This window comes from Coregonus lavaretus, assembly GCF_964263955.1.
Source record: "Coregonus lavaretus genome assembly, chromosome: 10".
Classification (NCBI taxonomy): domain Eukaryota; kingdom Metazoa; phylum Chordata; class Actinopteri; order Salmoniformes; family Salmonidae; genus Coregonus; species Coregonus lavaretus.
The window spans coordinates 57,981,978-58,003,259 of record NC_139997.1 but is presented as its reverse complement, the minus strand read 5'-3'; the positions used below and the strand labels follow the sequence as shown (position 1 = coordinate 58,003,259).

Genomic DNA, 21,282 nt, shown 5'->3' with positions numbered 1-21,282 from the left:
TGGTATTTAGTAAAGCTTTGGGAGCTGTAAATCAGTGGAACGAAACAGGGGCTCTGTTCCACTGTAAACGACACATTTCAATTACAAGTAGGGGCAGCCCAATTTACATGAGGAAAAACTAACTCTGCAGACACACAGGCAGCCCAATCCACCCCTGCCTGGAATCACAGCCTCCCACTTAAAAACACCAGGCAGCAGTATCAACACACAGGCAATTAGTGTAGATACTGTATCATATACATTTTAATACTTATTTTCCTACTTCTTCCCAGAATTGCTCAGTAATTCCATCCCGTGGCACTAGGGACTGCAACAGTAATAGATGGAAATAAAATAATTATGCAGGCAGGGTTCCCTTCGCTGTGCCACTCACCCCACCCCTCTCTACCCTACCATCTGGCCCAAAAACAGGGTCACTATTTAAAGTGGAACTGACAGCATTTTAGCAACATGAAATCTTATTAAAATCCGTTCATATACACCCCCGGGAAGAATGACACTTTTTAAAACATTTTCTGACAAGCAAGCACTTAGATGAGGTCATTTTCACGTTTTCATAAATTCTTAGAATGTTTGGGAATTACATATAGTAACGCATTTATGGGAAAATCTATAGCAATATAGAGTGGGAAAGAGGCTGAGCGTTTGGACAATTAATAGACACGGCAGTAAATAAAATCTACTAAAAACATCTGTCTCGTCCAAGACAGGAGTCTACACAGACCAGTGCACCATAGCCAATTAGAGCTACAGTAGGCATTTAGACAAACAAGCCATTTGCCACACGGGCCTGCCATCATTCACTTTGAACTGGACTGTGTGTTTACAGGCTGTAGCAATAGCGCAACTTTAGATCTTTAGCTAGAACGCATTCACCAAAAGCCACAAAAAACACCAACATAAATAGATACGCTAGCCTATTAGCCACGTTATGACTGACTTGTGATCATTGCCCTTGCTAGTTTGATTGTATTGACATTCCCAGCCTTAGTTACATTCGTCCATTTCTGTCCAAAATATTGAGTCATTGAAACTGAAACAGTGCATCCCGAATGGAGGCAACAAACAATGTACTGCACCAGGCCAGCTGTGATTTACAACCTGATAGCAATATTTTTGGGACTACCAAGAAATGTATTGGTGAATTATATTAATTATGGATTGAACTGCATCAATCTATTCTGCCAACAATGCCTTCGTGTACTTCATGAAATGTTGAGTCAAATATAACCTATTTGTAAAACCTGGTTTTGTAGCATAAACTGGGAATGTTATATTTTTGACTGATAGTATGATTGTCTGTTTGTTTCATATCTGCAAAGTAGTAAAAATGCTGTCAGTTCCACTTTAAGGAATTGTATGTGTCAGAGTGCAGGTTATCTGGTATTACTGGAAATACTAAAGTGGTATTATGCAGTATGTACAAAAAGCAGAGCTTTGAGAGCTTAGGAAAATCAAATGTCTGAACTTTCCCCATTGGCATTTCAGTATTATTAGAAATACGGAGGTAGTATGCTAAGCACTGTCTACAGGCAGAATATTATAGCTACATGATGCCCACTGTCAGGCCAGAGCAGCCTAGTTGTCAGTATCGGGCCAAGCTGCAAAGCCAGACGTCCGGTGAAGCATCCACTGTACAAAAGGCCAAACCATACAACTCTGTAATCTGAATGAGTGGAGTGAAGCAAACAGAGAGAGACGGTGACGAGCAGCAGTCAGTGATACATCCCGTCAATGGGTATTATTGGGTACTTACAAAGGAGACGCAGGCAGCTAGCAACAGGATCCTGACCAGGAGGTCCTCAAACTGCTCCACCACCAGCTCCCATAGGGACTTGCCTGCAATACACACACAGAGAGATATAGACAGCCACACCGGCTATACATCATCTTGTCACACCTAACAACTCTTAGTCAAGGCCTGATAAAGTACTGTACATACGATAATCTGAACTACAGTAAATATAGCTCACCATCTGTTGATGATATGGGCCTTCTATAGGCATACTTGTGTTCTACCAGTTATGATGCCCTGTTCTACTGACAGTGTGTCTATGTGTATCTATATGGGTGGTGCTACAACAGTCAGTGTGTACTCTGAGGGTTTTCCCTAACTGTATCTCTCTAGTACAACACAGATGATCCTAGGCTACAGGGTTAATTGTTAGCTTGTAAAGGAGGCACCAAAAGCACACTGGAAAAGGTCAATATTTACCTTCTTCAGCCGGGAGCTCTGTCAGTGTCACACCACCACCATATCCGTGGAGGAATGGAGGGAGGAGAAAGATGAAAGGAGGAGAGAGAGGATGGAGAGAGAGAGAGTAAAACAGAGAGAGGGAGGGGGAACAGCACAAACAAAGACAAGTTAATACATTTGATTAACTTAGAATAGGCTTTGAAATGCGTTTGACATGTGCATTATGGTTTCCAAAGGTGGTGGAGTAGCAATCTTTACCAAGGAACATCTTTAGTGCTCGGTTGTCTCCACCAAGTCTGTCCCCCAAAAATTGGATTTGCTGGTTTTAAGCATTAAGCTTTCAAATAGCTCTTTGTTGACTGTTGCTGGGTGTTATCGTCCACCATCAACACTGGCTTACCCTACCTACCCTAAATTCTCTCCTGAACCCTTACACTAAGTGTGAATTTGTCCTGCTAGTTGACCTAAACTTGGACATGCTTAAACCACTTGACCAAGTCTTAAAACAATGGGACTCCCTAAATCTCTCTCAGATCATTACCAATCCCACAAGGTATGACCCCAAACACCCAGAAAAGGCTACTCTCCTTGATGTCATCCTCACAAATAATCCTGATAGGTATCAATCTGGTCTTTTCTGTAATGACCTTAGTGATCACTGAAGGCCTGTGTTCGTAATGGCTGCTCAGTTAAACAACCTGTCCTGATTTGTCATAGACGCTTGCTGAAAAACTTTAATGAGCAAGCCTTCCTTCATGATCTGGCCTCTGTAAATTGGTATAGAATCAGCTTGATCCCCTCTATCGAAGATGCTTGGACCTTCATTAAAGAAAGATATTTTCAGTGGTATTGTTAACAAGCACGCCCCCATAAAGAAAATTTGAATTAAAAACCGATTCAGCCACTGGTTCGACCGTGATCTGGCAGAGTTACTCAACCTCAAAAACGCCATTAGGCGAAAGGCTTATCACACAAATACTCAGGCTGACTGGCTGTCATTCAGGCAAATGAGAAATAAGTATACAGGCTATCCAGAAGGCCAAAGTTAGTTATTTTAAAGAGCAGTTCTCTCTCTCTGTGGGTTTAACCCCAAGAAGTTCTGGAAAATGGTGAAAGACGTGGATAATAAACCCTCCTCCTCACACTTACCCATATCCCTTCAAATCAAATCAAATTTTATTTAATGTTGATGATGTGGTTGTTACTGACAAGGAGCGTATGGCTGAGCTCTTTAAAATCACCACTTTATTGAGTCAGGATTCCTATTTGACTCAGCCACGCCTCCTTGCACGTCCAACACTTCCTCATCTCCCAGCCCTTCTAATGCGACTAGCCCTGATGTTCCTCCCTCTTTTCCCCCTGCCCCGGTATACAGCTTCTCCCTGCTGGCGGTCACTGAATCTGAGGTGCTAAAGGACTAAACTTGACCATAAAAAAACATCTGGGTCAGATGGTTTAGATCCCTCAAACTCAACTCTGGACTTCGAAGCCAGTTCCACTGCGTTTTTTCATTGTTCCCCTCTAAATCAGGGACTGATTTAGACCTGGTACACCAGGTGGGTGCAATTAATTATCAGGTAGAAAAGAAAACCAGGAGGCTCCGGACCTCATAGTAAGAATTGAATAGCCCTGGTTTAGATCCTATCATCGCAGAGCCCGTCTCTCCTCTCTGGGGAGGTTCTCAGTGCTTGGAAGGCAGCCATGGTGCTTTATTTAAAAGGGGGAGATCAAGCTGACCCTAACTGTTATTTCCGTCCAATTTCTATCTTGCCCTGTGTATCAAAAGTGTTGGAAAAACTTGTCAGTAATCAACTGACTGGCTTTCTTGACGTCTATAGTATTATCTCTGGTACGCAATCTGTTTTCCGCTCAGTTTATGAGGTGTCACTGCAACTTTAAAGGTCCTAAATGACTAAGCAATGTTGTGCTGCTATCTTTATTGGCTTGGCCAAAGCTTTAGATACGGTAGACCATTCCATTCTTGTAGGTCAGCTAAGGTGTATTGGTGTCTCTGAGGGGGTCTTTGGCCTGGTTAGCCAACTACCTCTCTCAAAGAGTGCAGTGTATAAAGTCAGAACATCTGCTGTCTCATCCACTGTCTGTCACCAAGGGAGCACCCCAAGGCTCCATCCTAGGCCTCACGTTCTTCTCAATTTACATCAACAACATAGCTCAGGCAGTAGGAAGCTCTCTCATCCATTTATTTGCAGATGATATAGTCTTACTCAGCTGGCCACTCCCCGGATTTTGTGTTAAACGCTCTACAACAAAGCTTTATTAGTGTCCAGTAAGCTTTCTCTGCCGGATAACCTTGTTCTGAACACCTCCAAAACAAAAGGTAATGCGAATGCCTTGATTTGCCACCAATGCTCTTTATAGGACACATCACTGCACTCTATACTCCTCTGAAAAAAAACTGGCCATCTCTATATACCCGGCACAAGACCCATTGGTTGATGCTTATTTATAAAACCCTCTTAGGGGGGAGTGAGTCCTATCTGAGATACCTACTGCAACCCGCATCCTCCACAAACAGCACCCGTTCTGCAATCACATGTTAAAGGTCCCCAAAGCACACACATCCCTGGGTTGCTACTCTTTTCAGTTTGCTGCAGCTAGCGACTGGAACGAGCTCCAAAAAACAAGCCATTGAACAGTTTAATCTCCATCTTTACATTCAAAGACTCAATCATGGACACTCTTACTGACAGTTGTAGCTGCTTCGCATGATGTATTGTTGTCTCTACCTTTTTGCCCTTCGTGCTGTTGTCTGTGCCTAACAAAGTTTGAACCACGTTTGTGTTGCTACCATGTTGCGCTGCGTTGTTGTCATGCTGTGTTGTCGTCTTAGGTCTCTTTATGTAGTGTTGTGGTGTCTCTTGTCGTGATGTGTGTTTGTTGTACATTTTAATTTTTTATCCCAGCCGCCGTCCCCACAGGAGGCAGTCATTGTAAATAAGAATTTGTTCTTAATTGACTTGCATAGTTAAATAAAAAGGCACAAAAAAAAATCTCTATATTTAATTTCAATTCCACAGAATCCTGGAGCTTAATTCTTATGATTAGATATAAAATAAATGAAGCCTCATCATTGCAGTGCATTTCTGAACTAAAGGATTAGTCAGAGGATTACCGTCTGTTGTCATCGCTCTGACGATTTAAAAACAATGGTGTTATTCTTCAGCTCTCACTTGATCGGTTTCAGAGCGGTGTCGTTTTTCAGCTTTCAAACATAATTGATAAGGCTGAGCGTCATGTACTGTGAAATTTGATAGACAGACGACGATTAGAATTTATGTTCACTTTAAATGCTGCAGGTGTACAGTGAATGTGATTGCTGTGTAACACATGGTGTGTGTGTGTGTGTGTGTGTGTGTGTGTGTGTGTGTGTGTGTGTGTGTGTGTGTTTGAGCACGTGTGTGTGTACTGTTGTTTAGTCACTGAGCGAGCGGGCAGGCGGGTGATAGTGATGTGTGTGTGGGCGATGGATGCAAAGCAGGAAGTGTGTGGGAGGGGGAGGGAGACAAGCAGCAGAACACACTGCATCTGGCCTACAGTGAATGGAGATCACAACTATAGCTACGGTACAACACCCACCACAAAATTATGAGCAACCACCCCTCTTTACTGCACCATGCATCCATCAATACTGTGGTCATTACACCAACACTAACTCACAATGCCTCACATCGAGTGCTAAACATGCTGAAAATACTATAGCAGTACACTCCCATGGCAAAGCTAGGACCTCCTGTAAAACTGGTCTGTCTGGGCCCATGTGAGGGGAAAAACCTCCATATTAATTATTGAAACAAGGAAACTTCTCACTAGCTACAATTTCCAGTCTTACTCTAAAGTCATTCTGGAAATCCTGCCAGTTTAAAAGCATGATGGAAATCCTGTGTTCTGAAACCGTCTTTTGACTCTGCTAAGGAAGGACTGGCATTGGAGGATTCACATGGGGATCAAACATCACAGACACACATGCCACGGAAAGAAAAATAATATAATTTCAGGACCATTGGAATTAGAGTTAATCAGGACCTTTTGAATTATTCCTACCAACTTTCCGATGAACCAGTAGGAAAGCAAAAAGGAGAAGTATTTTGATCATTTCATGTTAAAATACCCTTTAATTAAATTGCTTTGTATTGACAGGGTCCGTACAGTACATGGAAAAACGTAATGGCTTGCAGCAGTACAAAGGGGGGTATTGTGCTTGGAAGAACAGTCTTCTGTCTTTCTATATTTCCACTGATGATGTTATCCAAGTAGGCAGAGTGGAGGGGCAAGATGAAGCAGAGGAGAAACTACTGTCATTGAAAACTGCACCATAAATATCAACTAGTGAATGCAACAACAACAAAAAGTTATTTCAGTCATAGCCCTACAGCATTGTATTCCTTCTTAGTTCCTAACCAATTATCTGTTCAAATATTTATCGTCTTTTCATCATCAGAAGCATTTTTGCCTCATCCTCACACACAGTCATCTGTATAGCTACGATGACTCATTGTAAATGAGAATGTATTTAGTCTTTCACCATGCATGTAGAGACTCAAGGTGACTTCCCTGAGCTGAACGTGGTAAACCCTTTTGGAGAACTTTTTTGCACTGAGAACTTTAAACCCTTTTGCACTGTGCCAGAGCCTCCTGAAATGTCTGTGCGAACTAGAGGAAACTGTCCCGCTGTTTTCCTTAATAAGGCCTTTTCCCTATTGCTGTGCCTCCCCACTTGTGTAAGGCTGGCTGCAGTTCCTAGTACTGCTGGAGGGAGAGACAAAGGGAGGCTTGCTAGACGGGAGCAAGGGAGGGAGGGAGGAAAGGAGGGAGGGAGGGCTGAACGGGGTTCCCCAGCACTCTGTGCCAAGGATTCCCTCCTTGCTGTTGTCATCTGGGTTGTGTCAGCCTCAGCCTGCCCAGGCACATTCCGACAGACTTCACCACGCCTCTTTTTTTCTCTTGCTGGCTCTCCCTTTATCTCTCATGTCTCTCTCTTGCTCTTATTTTCTGTCCCCCCCGCCCTACCAACCTCTCATGCCCCCCGTCCCTCGTGTGCAGACAGATAATGAAAACAAGAGCCAGCCTGTTTAGACACTACCAGTCCAACCAGTGGGGAACCACTTCCTGGTTACAGTAGCCAACAACAGAACAGAGGTGTTCCATGTCCAAGCCCGTGGCCAGCAAACCTGGGTTCAACTAGCATTTGAAATCATTTAAAATACTTTAGCTGGGCTTGATCGAGCTTGCCTGTTGCAATGGGACAAATGGAATCTTTGCTAAAGTGCAAACCCTGCCCACCTGGTACTCCAGACAGGCTAAAGCAGATCCTTAAAGTATTTGAAAGATTTCAGAGAGTTTTTGAACCCAGAGACAGCAACAGAGAGCCAGGAGAAGCAGCAGGAAATGTACTATCATGACTAGGACATGGGATCTGCTGATACAGTAGCTTTCACAACAGCTTCCTAGTACACTCAGACGCACGCACGCACGCACACTTCTTTAATTTCTCCTTTAAAAGCATTACAGCTCTAATCATTAGGCAGAGTTATAAACTACACATCATAATAATATGGAAAGCACAGCAACGGCTAGATTTTCGAGGCACTCTCAGGCTCAACTGTAAATATGTGAACGTTTGCCATGGCTAATTGGCTTGTGGACACTACTGGAAAACAGTGTTTCATTGGATAACGTCACCAACACCGATCCCACATTTTATAAAACCCAAAATAATTGTTATGCAATGCATAGAAACTTGATACATCTCTACACTACACTATACACTACACTACACACTGGGTTGGCATCCCAAATGGCAGTCTATTCTCTGTATCATGCACTGCTTTTGACCACTATTTAGGGAATACAGTGCCTTGCAAAAGTATTCATCCCCCTTGGCGTTTTTCCTATTTTGTTGCATTACAGCCTGTAACTTAAATTGATTTTTATTTGGATTTCATGTAATGGACATACACAAAATAGTCCAAATTGGTGAAGTGAAATGAAAACAAAATCTTTCAACAAATAACGGAAAAGTGGTGCGTGCATATGTATTCACCCCCTTTGCTATGAAGCCCCTAAATAAGATCTGGTGCAACCAATTACCTTCAGAAGTCACATAATTAGTTAAATAAAGTCCACCTGTGTGCAATCTAAGTGTCACATGATCTCAGTATATATATACATACACATACACACACACACACACACACACACACACACCTGTTCTGAAAGGCCCCAGAGTCTGCAACACCACTAAGCAAGGGGCACCACCAAGCAAGCGGCACCATGAAGACCAAGGAGCTCTCCAAACAGGTCAGGGACAAAGTTGTGGAGAAGTACAGATCAGGGTTGGGTTATAAAAAAATATCTGAAACGTTGAACATCCCACGGAGCACCATTAAATCCATTATTAAAAAATAGAAAGAATATGGCACCACAACAAACCTGCCAAGAGAGGGCCGCCCACCAAAACTCACGGACCAGGCAAGGAGGGCATTAATCAGAGAGGCAACAAAGAGACCAAAGATAACCCTGAAGGAGTTGCAAAGCTCCACAGAGGAGATTGGAGTATCTGTCCATAGGACCACTTTAAGCCGTACACTCCACAGAGCTGGGCTTTACGGAAGAGTGGCCAGAAAAAAGCCATTGCTTAAAGAAAGAAATAAGCAAACACGTTTGGTGTTTGCCAAAAGCCATGTGGGAGACTCCCCAAACATATGGAAGAAGGTACTCTGGTCAGATGAGACTAAAAATTAGCTTTTTGGCCATCAAGGAAAATGCTATGTCTGGCGCAAACCCAACACCTCTCATTACCCCGAGAACACCATCCCCACAGTGAAGCATGGTGGTGGCAGCATCATGCTGTGGGGATGTTTTTTTTTTTTTTTTATCAGCAGGGACTGGGAAACTGGTCAGAATTGAAGGAATGATGGATGGCGCTAAATACAGGGAAATTCTTGAGGGAAACCTGTTTCAGTCTTCCAGAGATTTGAGCCTGGGACGGAGGTTCACCTTCCAGCAGGACAATGACCCTAAGCATACTGCTAAAGCAACACTCGAGTGGTTTAAGGGGAAACATTTACATGTCTTGGAATGGCCTAGTCAAAGCCCAGACCTCAATCCATTTGAGAATCTGTGGTATGACTTAAAGATTGCTGTACACCAGCGGAACCTATCCAACTTGAAGGAGCTGGAGCAGTTTTGCCTTGAAGAATGGGCAAAAATCCCAGTGGCTAGATGTGCCAAGCTTATAGAGACATGCCCCAAGAGACTTGCAGCTGTAATTGCTGCAAAAGGTAGCTCTACAAAGTATTGACTTTGGGGGGGAGTGAATAGTTATGCACGCTCAAGTTCAGTTTGTCTTATTTCTTGTTTGTTTCACAAGAAAACATATTTTGCATCTTCAAAGTGGTAGGCATGTTGTGTAAATCAAATGATACAAACCCCCAAAAAATCCATTTTAATTCCACGTTGTAAGGAACAAAATAGGAAAAACGCCAACGGTGGTGAATACTTTCGCAAGCCACTATAGGTCAAAGGTTGTGCACTAAATACGGAACAGGGTGTCATTTGGGACACGCCGTGGCTCTCTGGGCATCTAAAGTGAACTTTACTGCTGGTGCCTTTATAAAAACCCTCTTAGGCCACACTCAACCCTATCTGAGATACCTACTGCATCCCTCATCCTCCACATACAACACCTGTTCTGCCAGTCACATTCTGTTAAAGTTCCCCAAAGCACACACATCCCTGGGTCGCTCCTCTTTTCAGTTCGCTGCAGCTATCGACTGGAATGAGCTGCAAAAAACACTCAAACTGGACAGTTTTATATCCATTTCTTCATTCAAAGACTCGATCATGGACATTCTTACTGACACTTGTGGCTGCTTCGCGTGATGTATTGTTGTCTCTACCTTCTTGCCCTTTGTGCCGTTGTCTGTGCCCAATAATGTGTGTACCATGTTTTGTGCTGCTACCATGTTGTGCTGCTGCCATGTTGTGTTGCTACCGTGTTGCTGTCATGTTGTGTTGCTACCATACTTTGTTGTTGTCTTAGGTCTCTCTTTATGTAGTGTGGTGGTGTCTCTTGTCGTGACGTAAATGTAAATAGTCCAGGTGGCCATTTGATTAATTGTTCAGCAGTCTTATGGCTTGGGGTGGAAGCTGTTAAGGAGCCTTTTGGACCTAGACTTGGCGCTCCGGTACCGCTTGCCGTGCAGTAGCAGAGAGAACAGTCTATGACTTAGGCCTTCCTCTGACACCACCTAGTATATAGGTCCTGGATGGCAGGAAGCTTGGCCCCAGTGATGTACTGAGCCGTATGCACTACCTTCTGTAGCGCCTTACGGTCGGATGCCGAGCAGTAGGCGGTGATGCCTAGTTAAATAAAAGGTTAAATAAAATACATTTACAGTGGGATAATAAACGGGTGGCCAGGAGATGCCCTCGGTCGGCCCGTAGAGTTGGTCTAGTGCTGCACTCAGGAAAATAGCCAGTGTTATTAAAATAAATAGCAGAAGGCCATAGAGAGCAGAGCAAAGCAGAGCAGTCAGCTATAGCACTCGGTCTGTCTGAGAGTTAAAGACCCAGGGCAAGCCAGACTGACACTGTAGCTATGCTGTGGGAATACAAATCTGGTCTAGAAATGGTATAATGGTGAACTCTGGTGACCCACTGCACCTTCCTCTGACCCCCAAAGGTATGCATGCATTAACCATATAATGTATTAGATGTGAATGATAAGGGCCATAGACTTTAACACACTACTCTGTGGATTTTGTTATTATTATTATTTTTAACCTTTATTTAACTAGGCAAGTCAGTTAAGAACAAATTCTTATTTACAATGACGGCCTACACCGACCAAACCCGGACGACGCTTTCCCAATTGTGCGCCGCCCTATGGGACTCCCAATCACGGCCGGTTGTGATACAGCCTGGAATTGAACCAGGGGGTCTGTAGTGACGCCTCAAGCACCGAGATGCAGTGCCTTAGACCGCTGCGCCACTCGGGAGCATGTCAATCATTTAATCATTCATATTAATAGAAATGGAGGGTGGAGGAGGGTGCACCTTCATTCCCTGGAGAGGCAGAGGTGTGTAACCATGAGTGTGTAAGGGTCTGGTGTTTGTGTGTATGTCACTGCCTGATTGGATAGCCCCCATCAGGTCAGTGTGAGGGCAGGGGATGGAGTTCATTCAGTAAGTCAGTCCTTACTACACTCCAATATGGAGGTACAGAAGAGGAGTACTCACAGTATCTTTATGAGAGTATCATGATCAGGGTGACTAACCTAATGTAGCAGGCGTAGAAAGATGCCTGTGGAGTCCCCACTGCCGTTTTTCAGAAGAAACAGAAGTTAGGTTGAAAATACTGTATCCCAGGCTCATCTGCCCACTCGACGACAACCCCCCCATTGCGCAATTGCTTACTAGCGTTAGCACAATGACTGGAAGTCTATGTAACGGCAGGTATGCCAGTAGATCCACCATAGACTTCCAGTCATGCCGCTAATGCTAGTTACCATTGGCTTGCGAAACTAACTCTACCTTCCTTCATACTAGAGGCAGAGACATAAAAAGGGTATCCATGAGTTCATCTGACTGAAGTAAATAAAGGGTCTCATTGCCAAAATCCCGAAGCATCCCTTTAAGTAAATATAGAAAACTTAGCTGTATTTTTGGTGATTGTCTCTCAGGAGCAATGGATGGATCACTTTATGTCAATCAAATTGAGTACATTTAAAATGTTGGTGTACTGGCCCTTTAAATGGCAGTCGTTTTTAACCACAGAGATGGATAGAGCTACAGTATCATCATTCTATCGGTCCCATTATGGCGGCTGTGAACGCACGGACAGCGCCATTGAGGCAATCTCCATTTTGAAGTAGTACATTTTCTTATTTTGTGTTTGATAAATGCATACATCTTATTTTCGTGATTTACCACCACCTGCAGTGTTGGAGTCCTGAACCAATTCTTGTGTCATTCATTTGTGGCCACTAGATGGTACTGTTAAAACCATTTACAAACCATTGCACACAATGTTAAGATGAAGAAAATGCTGTGATCATTCACTGATAGCTCCCAACTCATCCCACCCTGTTGACTACTTTAAAATGGTGGAATGGCTTACATAGCGGTTGGGTCCTCTATCCATCTCTGTGTTTTTACACAAATGTATATTTATTTCACATTTCTAAAAATGTGGTCCTCTGTAGCTCAGCTGGTAGAGGACGGCGCTTGTAACGCCAAGGTAGTGGGTTCGATCCCCGGGACCACCCATACACAAAAAAAAAAAAAAATGTATGCACGCATGACTGTAAGTCGCTTTGGATAAAAGCGTCTGCTAAATGGCATATTATATATTATTATTATATAAAAACTAAAATGATACTACAATCAACTGATGGTAAAATTAGCTTTTTAGTACTAATGTGTACTGTACTTTGGAAAAAAGCTGCACATTTAAGGGACCATTTATATTTTCGTTTTACAGAATATGCAAATGTCCTGTAATTATGCTGTTTCTGTTATATATTTTTTCAGATAACATTATTTACATTTTTAATTATGTTTTGATAATAATTCAGTTGATATTTTGTTATGATTGTTGTTCCCCCCCCCCCCCCCCCCCCCCCCGATAGTGTCATAAAAATCCATGTCTGTAAAATATGTTGGTAGTATGAGGGTTAATCAGTTTGACTGAATGGCTGATCAAACACGTGGGTGCGTGCTTGCAGCTCAGCTCAGAGCTGCTTCTGCTTAGCTCAGTGACTCAACATCTATCTCAAGAAGGCCACAGTGAGTCTGTGACTGACTGCAGAGGTGGGAGGAGAGAATGAAAAAAGAGGGATAAGTTAGCACAGGATCCCAAATGCTTTACTCTGCAAAGTAGAACAGAACAGAGCCCACTGGACGAGGGACATGACTCGACACCTCAAGGACTGAAGACATTCTGTTAAACTCGCCTCTCCAAAGTGTTATAAAACACAATTTTCTATTTAAACAGGAAGGAATAATTATTTGCAGTTGCAATGCTGGCTGCAATACAATTAAAGGAGTAAACAGTGATATGAAGAGTGGAAGTGTGTAAGGGGCAGGGTTAGTTTGAGAGGAAGTAGTATTTGACAGGAAATAGTAGATAACTGATTACTCTCCAGCCTGGTCACAGAGCAAAACGTATTATATGTTACTAAAATCCCTGAAACTCCATTTAGTATGATAAGTTACGTTAGGTTACATTATTTGACCCATTTAGTATGACATTATGTTCGATAAGACAGTAGGTTACTTAAGGCAAAAACGAAAGTAGGGTGGTTGGTCGGGCATATAACGCAAACGTCTAGCAACCCAAAGGTTGCATGTTCGAATCTCATTACGGACACCTTTAGCATTTTAGCCCACTATTTACTAATTTTTAGCTACTTTGCAATTACGTAGCATGTTAGCTAAACCCTTCCCCTAACCTAGCTTGCGACCAAGTTAAAGTTAGCCACCTAGCAAACGTTAGCCACAACAAATTGGAATTCTAACATATAATACTTATTTCAAATTTGTAACATATTGTACAGACTGCAATTTGTAACAGATCATACGAATTGTAATTTGTAACATACTATACATCCTACAATTCATATTATATTGTATGACCTAACGTCATGACAACTATCATACTAAATGGCGTGGCACAGATTTTTGTAACATACAGTCAGGTCCATAAATATTTGGACACATTATTTTAGCTGTCTACCACAGCATATTGGAGTTGAAATTAAATAATGAACATGAGCAGAAAGTGCAGACTTTCAGCTTTAATTTGAGGGTATTTAAAAATATTTACATCCAAATCGGGTGAACGGTGTAGGAATTACAGTACTTTTTATGTGGTCCCCCCTTTTTAAGGGACCAAAAGTAATTGGACAATTGGCTGCTCAGCTGTTCCATGGCCAGGTGTGTGTTATTCCCTCATTAGTTCATTTACAAGGAAGCAGATAAAAGGTCTAGAGTTGATTTCAAGTGTGGCATTTGCATTTGGAATCTGTTGCTGTTAACCCTCAATATGAAGTCCAAAGAGCTGTCACTGCCAGTGAAGCAAGCCATCATTAGACTCAAAAATCAAAACAAACCCATCAGAGAGATAGCAAAAACATTAGGTGTGGCCAAATCAACTATTTGGTACATTCTTAAAAAAGGAAGAACACACTGGTGAGCTCAGGAACACCAAAGGGCCTGGAAGACCATGGAAAACAGCTGTGGTGGATGACAGAATAATTATTTCCCTGGTGAAGAAAAACCCCTTCACAACAGTTGGCCAGATCAAGAACACCCTCCAGGAGGTAGGTGTATCTGTGTCAAAGTCAACAATCAAGAGAAGACTTCACCAGAGTAAATTCAGAGTTACCACAAGATGTAACCATTGGTAAGCCTCAGAAACAGGAAGACCAGATCAACTTGTACCAGAATGATGGGAAGAGAAGAGTATGGAGAAGGGAAGGAACTGCTCATGAACCGAAGCATATCACCTCATCTGTGAAGCATGGTGGAGGTAGTGTTATGGTGTGGGCATGTATGGCTGCCAATGGAACGGGTTACCTTGTATTTATTGATGTGGTGACTGCTGACAAAAGCAGCAGGATGTATAAAAATTAACCGTGGGTTCATACAATAATTTTGACAAAACCCTTAAATTAAAGATTCAAGTCTACACTTAAAGCGCATCTTGATTGTTTCCTTTCAAATCCATTGTGGAGGCCATTACAGAGCCAAAATGATGCAAATTGTGTCACTGTCCAAATACTTATGGACCTGACTGTATAATGCGTTTTGCTCTGAGACCAGGTTGAACTCTCACATACTGTACACATTCTACAGTGGAAGTCAGGGTTGGACAAAGTGTTGTGTCACAGGATATGCATCAACAGTATGCTCCTTTTCCAACAAGGAAATAGTAACTGAGTAGGAGTTGTGGTTATACAGTAATATTGAGTAATGTATTGCACAATGATATGATATATTATGGCTATGGCATTAAAATAAAACAGGATGTTTTAACAGAAGCCAAACCCTAACACCATTTGCAGAATAAACATCAAAACAGGAAGAGTTTTATATACATTTTAAACTTGTAGCTCAATTGGTAGAGCATGGCGCTTGTAACGCCAGGGTAGTGGGTTCGATCCCCGGGACCACCCATACGTAAAAATTTATGCACACATGACTAAGTCGCTTTGGATAAAAGCGTCTGCTAAATGGCATATTATTATTAATTATTACATACATTTTTTCCTATTAACAAAACATGGGTGATTATTGTAGGGTTCTGGTCACCCAGGGTGTGTTTCTGTTTTACCCGTAGTAGGTTTGGGGCAGTGGAGGCTGCTGAGGGGAGGACGGCTCATAATAAATGGCTGGAATGGAGCGAACAGAATGGCATCAAACACAAGGAAACACGTTCGAGCAAGCCAAACAGCGCCCCTCTATCTTAATATATGTAGCCCATGTATCTGATGCTGTCTGGACAAAAATAGTTTGACATACCATCAGATACATGGGCTACACATACATGTCCTCGGCGAGATGGCAATATTATCAGCAGCACCTGTCTTTTTACTAAAGAAATGCGTTTAGTAAGGTATTTTGTCAGTTAAAATTAAATCATCTTTATTTTTCTTTTTTATGCCCCACCCTGAAAGTGTCTCATTGATGCAGCTTAATTTCAATGAAAGTCCCATTTGCAATCATATCGTGTGAAACAATAAATGGGAACTCGAGTGGAGCATGGGGGGGAGGGGGACTCAAGCGGAGAAAAAAAATAAAATAAAATTATTACTAGTAAAATAATATAAATATTATGCCCAGCTCACGCGGCCCCTTGATGATGTAAGACCTGAGGCAATTGCCTGTTCTGCCTAATGGTAAGTCCGCCATTGCACGTTCAGACCTGGCTATGGCTTCTTTTACTCTGCACACACTGAGTTGCGGTCTTCACAAGTCACACCAGCAGACAAAAAGTGAGTGTGTATTTGTGTGTGTGTGTGTGTGTGTGTGTCTGGCTGGCTGTGCACATGAACGCTTATGAGTGCAAGTGTGTTTGTGTGTACGGCTGTATGTGTTGCTGTGCGCAGTCTGTGCACATGTGTCTGTGTCTGTGCACATGGGGGGGGGTGAACTGAAGTAGCAAGGCCACTGAGAGTGAGTCGCAATGGGCAGTGAGGACAGAAGGCCAGCCAACCTCCCACCACCTCCTCCCCTCATGGCTTTGTAGAGAAGGTCACTGAGGCTCTGAGACCTGGCCAACTTTCCAACATCTGGGAGTGGGACCAACACAGCTACAGCTATTTACAGTACTGTCCCTAAAACATGATGCATCTGGAGCTAGGAGCTGATCTCAGTGCAACAGTAGTACACAAAAACAACAAGTACAGTTTGATCAATCAAATCACCTTATTTCTGAGAAAATTAATTGGCCAAAAAATTTTTTTACAAGATTTGAAATCACATGCTGATGACATTTGATAAAGGCACATGAGAGATCGAGATCAAGGTTGCTTGAAATGCCCTTTTCAAGACAGACGTGAAGAGACCACATCAGCTAGTCTAGAACATCCTGTTTCACAGTCGAAAGATGGAGGTTAAGATGTAATGTTAGTGCAAAATAATTTGACTAGTTTGGCTGTTCCTCTTAACAGGAAGGAAAGAAGATGAATACTCTGCTTGTTAGTGTTTATCACTGTGTGTACACAACAAATAATTAAAAAAACCAACTCATTAATTGACATCCAACATTTTGACCATATTCATGTCATCAACCCACCAAATGTCCCAGTTTTGAATATGAGATAAAACACATTGTTGAAACGTTTGTGTTGTGTGACCTCAGACCAGAAAGCCATAACAAAAATGTTTTCCCCCTCTAACAGTTTCAAAATAAAAGAGGATATGGCCTCCATAATGATACCACAGGTTTGACTAGGGGTGAGGCAGAAAAAGCAGGCCTAAAACACAAGTCTGTGTACTAAGCTAGGAAAACAGAAACCACAAGGCACCAACCACCACTGCCAGGGCATAAGTTTCATCTTTAACCTCAGACAGTAGTACCAACAGTGACGATCATCGGGCTTAAAATGGGGTCTCCCCTCCAATGCCCATGGTCGTGATCATTAGGGAAAACAGTAGCAAAACGTTTTCCAACACAAAACGAAACGAGCAAATCCATATAGTCCAGTCCTTTTTAATTTCCATTCGGTGCCTAATGAACACAACCCCGGTGGTCAGACACTCCATCCAGGGGAGTTCCAGGGCCAGACAGAGCGTGAAATAGGCCTCCCGTCCCGTCCTGTGCTGACGTAGGAATGTTATGTCTGCGTCTACAAAACTGGCACGCCATATATCTTCCCCTGGAATGCTGCTAGTACCTCCTACAGCAGAGTGGAAAACACAAAGGGATCTGAGGGGGCTTCCCTAATTCATAACCTTTTTTGGTTACTGTACCCCCAAATATATTATTCAATAGATTTTTCTCTGCCACAAATATGCCCTTATCAGTCTTCCCCCTATAGACAGGCCAGCCTGGCCAGGTACCCCCAGGGTACTGCCATGCAGCAATAACCTACTTAATCCTGTGTCTGTGTTTACTAGTAAGAGGTTAGATTACAGGACTTCTTTGTTTGTGGCCATGTTGTCTGTGTGTAATGATTATGGCTATATAATAAGTCTACTGCACAGCTCCTGTATGGAAACAACCTGTCCCTGTGTCAGAGAGAGAGAAGTAATCATGGAGGGTTTGTAATAGAAATGGATGCCGCCCACACACAGAGAACAGTGGCTCCCTCCCTGCAACAAACACCAAACTCACATTAAGTAATTGCAGTCAACTACAAAGGCAGGTTGTGGTCGGTTTGTCAGTAGAGGGAATGAGCCATTCAGTATGCTACACACATCACTCAGCTGAGACATGTAGCTACTAAAACAGCTAATAGCAACACAGCTGTTTAATGTGTTGTTGGCTGTGTTGAGAAAGACATAGGCCACGTTCAACAGGCAAACAGTGTGGAATGTTGCAGATAGAAATGTCATGAAAAGAACTGACAAGATTGCTTATTCTACATGTCAGAGAGGCATGTTTGTTCTACTCAATATATTTATATCTGAATGTTCCAAAACGTTGTGCCCTGGTGAACGTGACCCTGGTTTACAGCCAAGAAAGAAAAGGGTATTCCCTTAAGCATTTATCTCTGCAAACACACACACACACACACACCACAAACACACACAGCGAGAGAGGAAGTCAATTCACACAGCTAACAGTGGAAGATGCTATCTGCAACAAGACATTTATTTTTCCATGAAGTCATCGAAGCCACACATAAGCCTCTGGGTAGGTCTGTGCAACAAAGGACTGCTGTTTCACTCTGACAAAACAGCAGCTCTCCTCTATGGCTAAACGACACCAGCCACCATGCAAATTAATGGCAGGCCATAGACTCAGAAGGACAGTAGTAACGGTGTTGACAGACGCCAAGTTCAATACAACACATAAATTAAAGACCACCATCTCTACATTCGAGATGAGGGCTTTAACTGGGGGATTAAACACAATAAACTCATGGAACAAAATACGTTCAACATGATGCTGCTGCAGCATCAACATGTTGTAGCCTATAAAAACCCCTTGTGCACATTGAGCGATGGCCCTGGAATTTTGTTTGCAGATTACACACACGTCAGCACTGATGTATAGCTTTCTCTCAGAAGTAGAGTAAGAGAGTTTCCTCATTTTATAAATGTTCTCATTGTCATTATGGAACTAAAACCAACTATGTGGGTGTGCCGTGTTAAGCATGTCGTTTTGGCCAACCCCCTGTCCCTCCAATGGGGGTGTCATGGTGGAATACATAATTATCACCAAAAAGATCACTAAATGCCCCAGTAGCCTACCATGGCATCAGCCCCAAATTGAAAGTGTTACACAAAATAATATTCTTAATGAATATGTTGTCGTTAATGAACGTGGCATTATTATTATACCCCAAAGGCTCTCCATAAATGCATTGCAAAACGGATGTGATATACTTCCTGCGTCAATACAGGTGTAACATTAATAGCATATACTATTAATAATCAAGTTCACGTTTTCACACAGTCCGATCCGTGATGAGGAGCGTAGCGTTCGGGTTCAGTGCCTCGATCGTGCGTCCTTCCCCACACAACTTTGTGCAGAGCGAGAAACGCAATGTAGCTCGGTGAAGTACGATAAATGACTTTAAAACAGCGGTGAGTAGCCTCGCGCATAAGATCAGTCTAAATATGTAGGCTGGAAGGAACAATTACAGGCTGTAGGCGACTGATATTCGTGTTTTCAACCTGTACGTTTTCCAATAAGGCGCGGGGAAATAATGTAACCAATTTCCCTAAACTGGGCAATGATATCCGTGCCCGTGGTAGAATTGCATTCAACACTCACGCAGGTAAACTGAATAACAGTGAAAATACAACATCAGCAACAATATGTTTCCTACTCACCGTTAGGTCCATATTTTTCTAAATTGGATTTCACTTGTTCAAGGGTGAGTCCAGTGTTTTCATTCACACCAAAGTTCTCTAAAACTTCAGATGCGGATTTAGTGTGCGCGTTATCCATCTCGGAGTTAGAACTGACTAGCTAAACAATTAAATGAAAAGTCATGTAGTTAAATATATAACATCTATTACGACAATAAAGGACTAATAAACAACAGTCGTTTTCTAACGATGTGCCTTGCGTTCAGACTGCCAAGCGGAGGTGGATCTGCCTGCGTAGACCGTCACCTGTCTCCTCTTCTGCGAGCCGACGATTTGATTCCGGATTCCTGTTCGCGACACTGCTATTGCCCAATAGATAAGATTGCAGTCCGCGCCTCATCAAAATCAGAAGGTGTGTTGTGTTGGTACTGGGAGGGACTGCCTCTTTCGTGAGTAAGCGTGTTTGAGCACTCCCTTGCGTTCCTATTGGTTGTCATTACCTGAGTGGAGAGCGCTGTTCAACTCCCACATCCTCCACATCCTTTTGGTAAGCCAAATATGGAAGCCCTTGTCTTCTCGGTTAAATATCTTATGCACTGCATATGAAAAGTCACAGGAGGTAATACGATATCACTCTCAAGGTACAGATGTTTCATATATGTCATTAGTTCATGCTTGAAACCGAGGTTATAGCTCTACCCCTTTGGCGCAAGAGTAGGCCTATGTGCATCATCTTGTGCAAGCTGGTACTTAAAGACTCCTAAACGCACTCGCAGAAAATAAAACTTTACTTTTCTTGTACATCTCGGAATAGCGGTGGCCTACATCTCTCTAAATAGTTTGCCAATTGAGTGTAATCAAACGTTGCCTGATCTAATACTACCAGTACCACACAACTCATACACAGCACTTAACTTCACACTATGAGGTAGCTAAGGACATTTACATTTACATTTTAGTCCTATCCAGAGCGACTTACAGTTAGTGAGTGCATACATTTTCAGTGTTCTTGAAAGGCCTGCACCTGAGTCATCCTTCAATCATTCTGACCCTTTCTCAGTTCTGACCTCACCACTTATTGATGTGGTGAAACTGTTCATTTCAGACGTTGAGGTAGGAGTAACCTACACAAGGAAGGGGAAGTTGTAGGTCCAAGTTGTATCCTCTTATGTAAGACTCATCAATGTGCCTTTACTGCAGTTAGATCTCCTTATCCCTGGCTATGCAGAAGATGAGAAGGCCCAGTACTGTACTGTAGTATAGGGTGCAGGCAGTAGGCAGTGGGCTGGGAGGACTACTTTTGGAGTATAAAGGGAACAAGGTGCTCTAGTTATGTCCTATCTCACAGCTGGGCTCCTCTATCTCTCACAGCTCAACTTATTTATAACTTAAAGCGCTTACATAACTTTCAGAACTATACGGTATAGATCAACTCTGAGAAACATGCCTACCACTAGAGGTGGGGAGCCATGGTGGACCCTCTATACATCCAATGGGGCCAATATGACTAAATGAAAAGCAAGTCATACATCCCTCCCACTACATCAGGTCAAAACCAGGTTTGGCCCCCTCTGTCT

General features: G+C 42.7%; 1 protein-coding gene across 1 annotated transcript in view; it reads right to left on the bottom strand.

Moving 5' to 3' along the window:
* LOC311136663 (sarcoplasmic/endoplasmic reticulum calcium ATPase 1-like) overlaps positions 1 to 20,049 on the bottom strand; it is a 69,756-nt gene extending 49,707 nt beyond the window's left edge. Inside the window, exons 1-3 of the mRNA XM_084170877.1 lie at positions 19,727 to 20,049; positions 2,216 to 2,233; positions 1,757 to 1,839 (exon numbers count right to left, since the gene is read on the bottom strand). Coding sequence (XP_084027003.1) covers positions 1,757 to 1,839; positions 2,216 to 2,233; positions 19,727 to 19,844 — 219 coding nt within the window. The 5' untranslated portion in view covers positions 19,845 to 20,049. The remainder of the gene's footprint in view (positions 1 to 1,756; positions 1,840 to 2,215; positions 2,234 to 19,726) is intronic.
* Between the last annotated feature and the right edge of the window lie 1,233 nt (positions 20,050 to 21,282).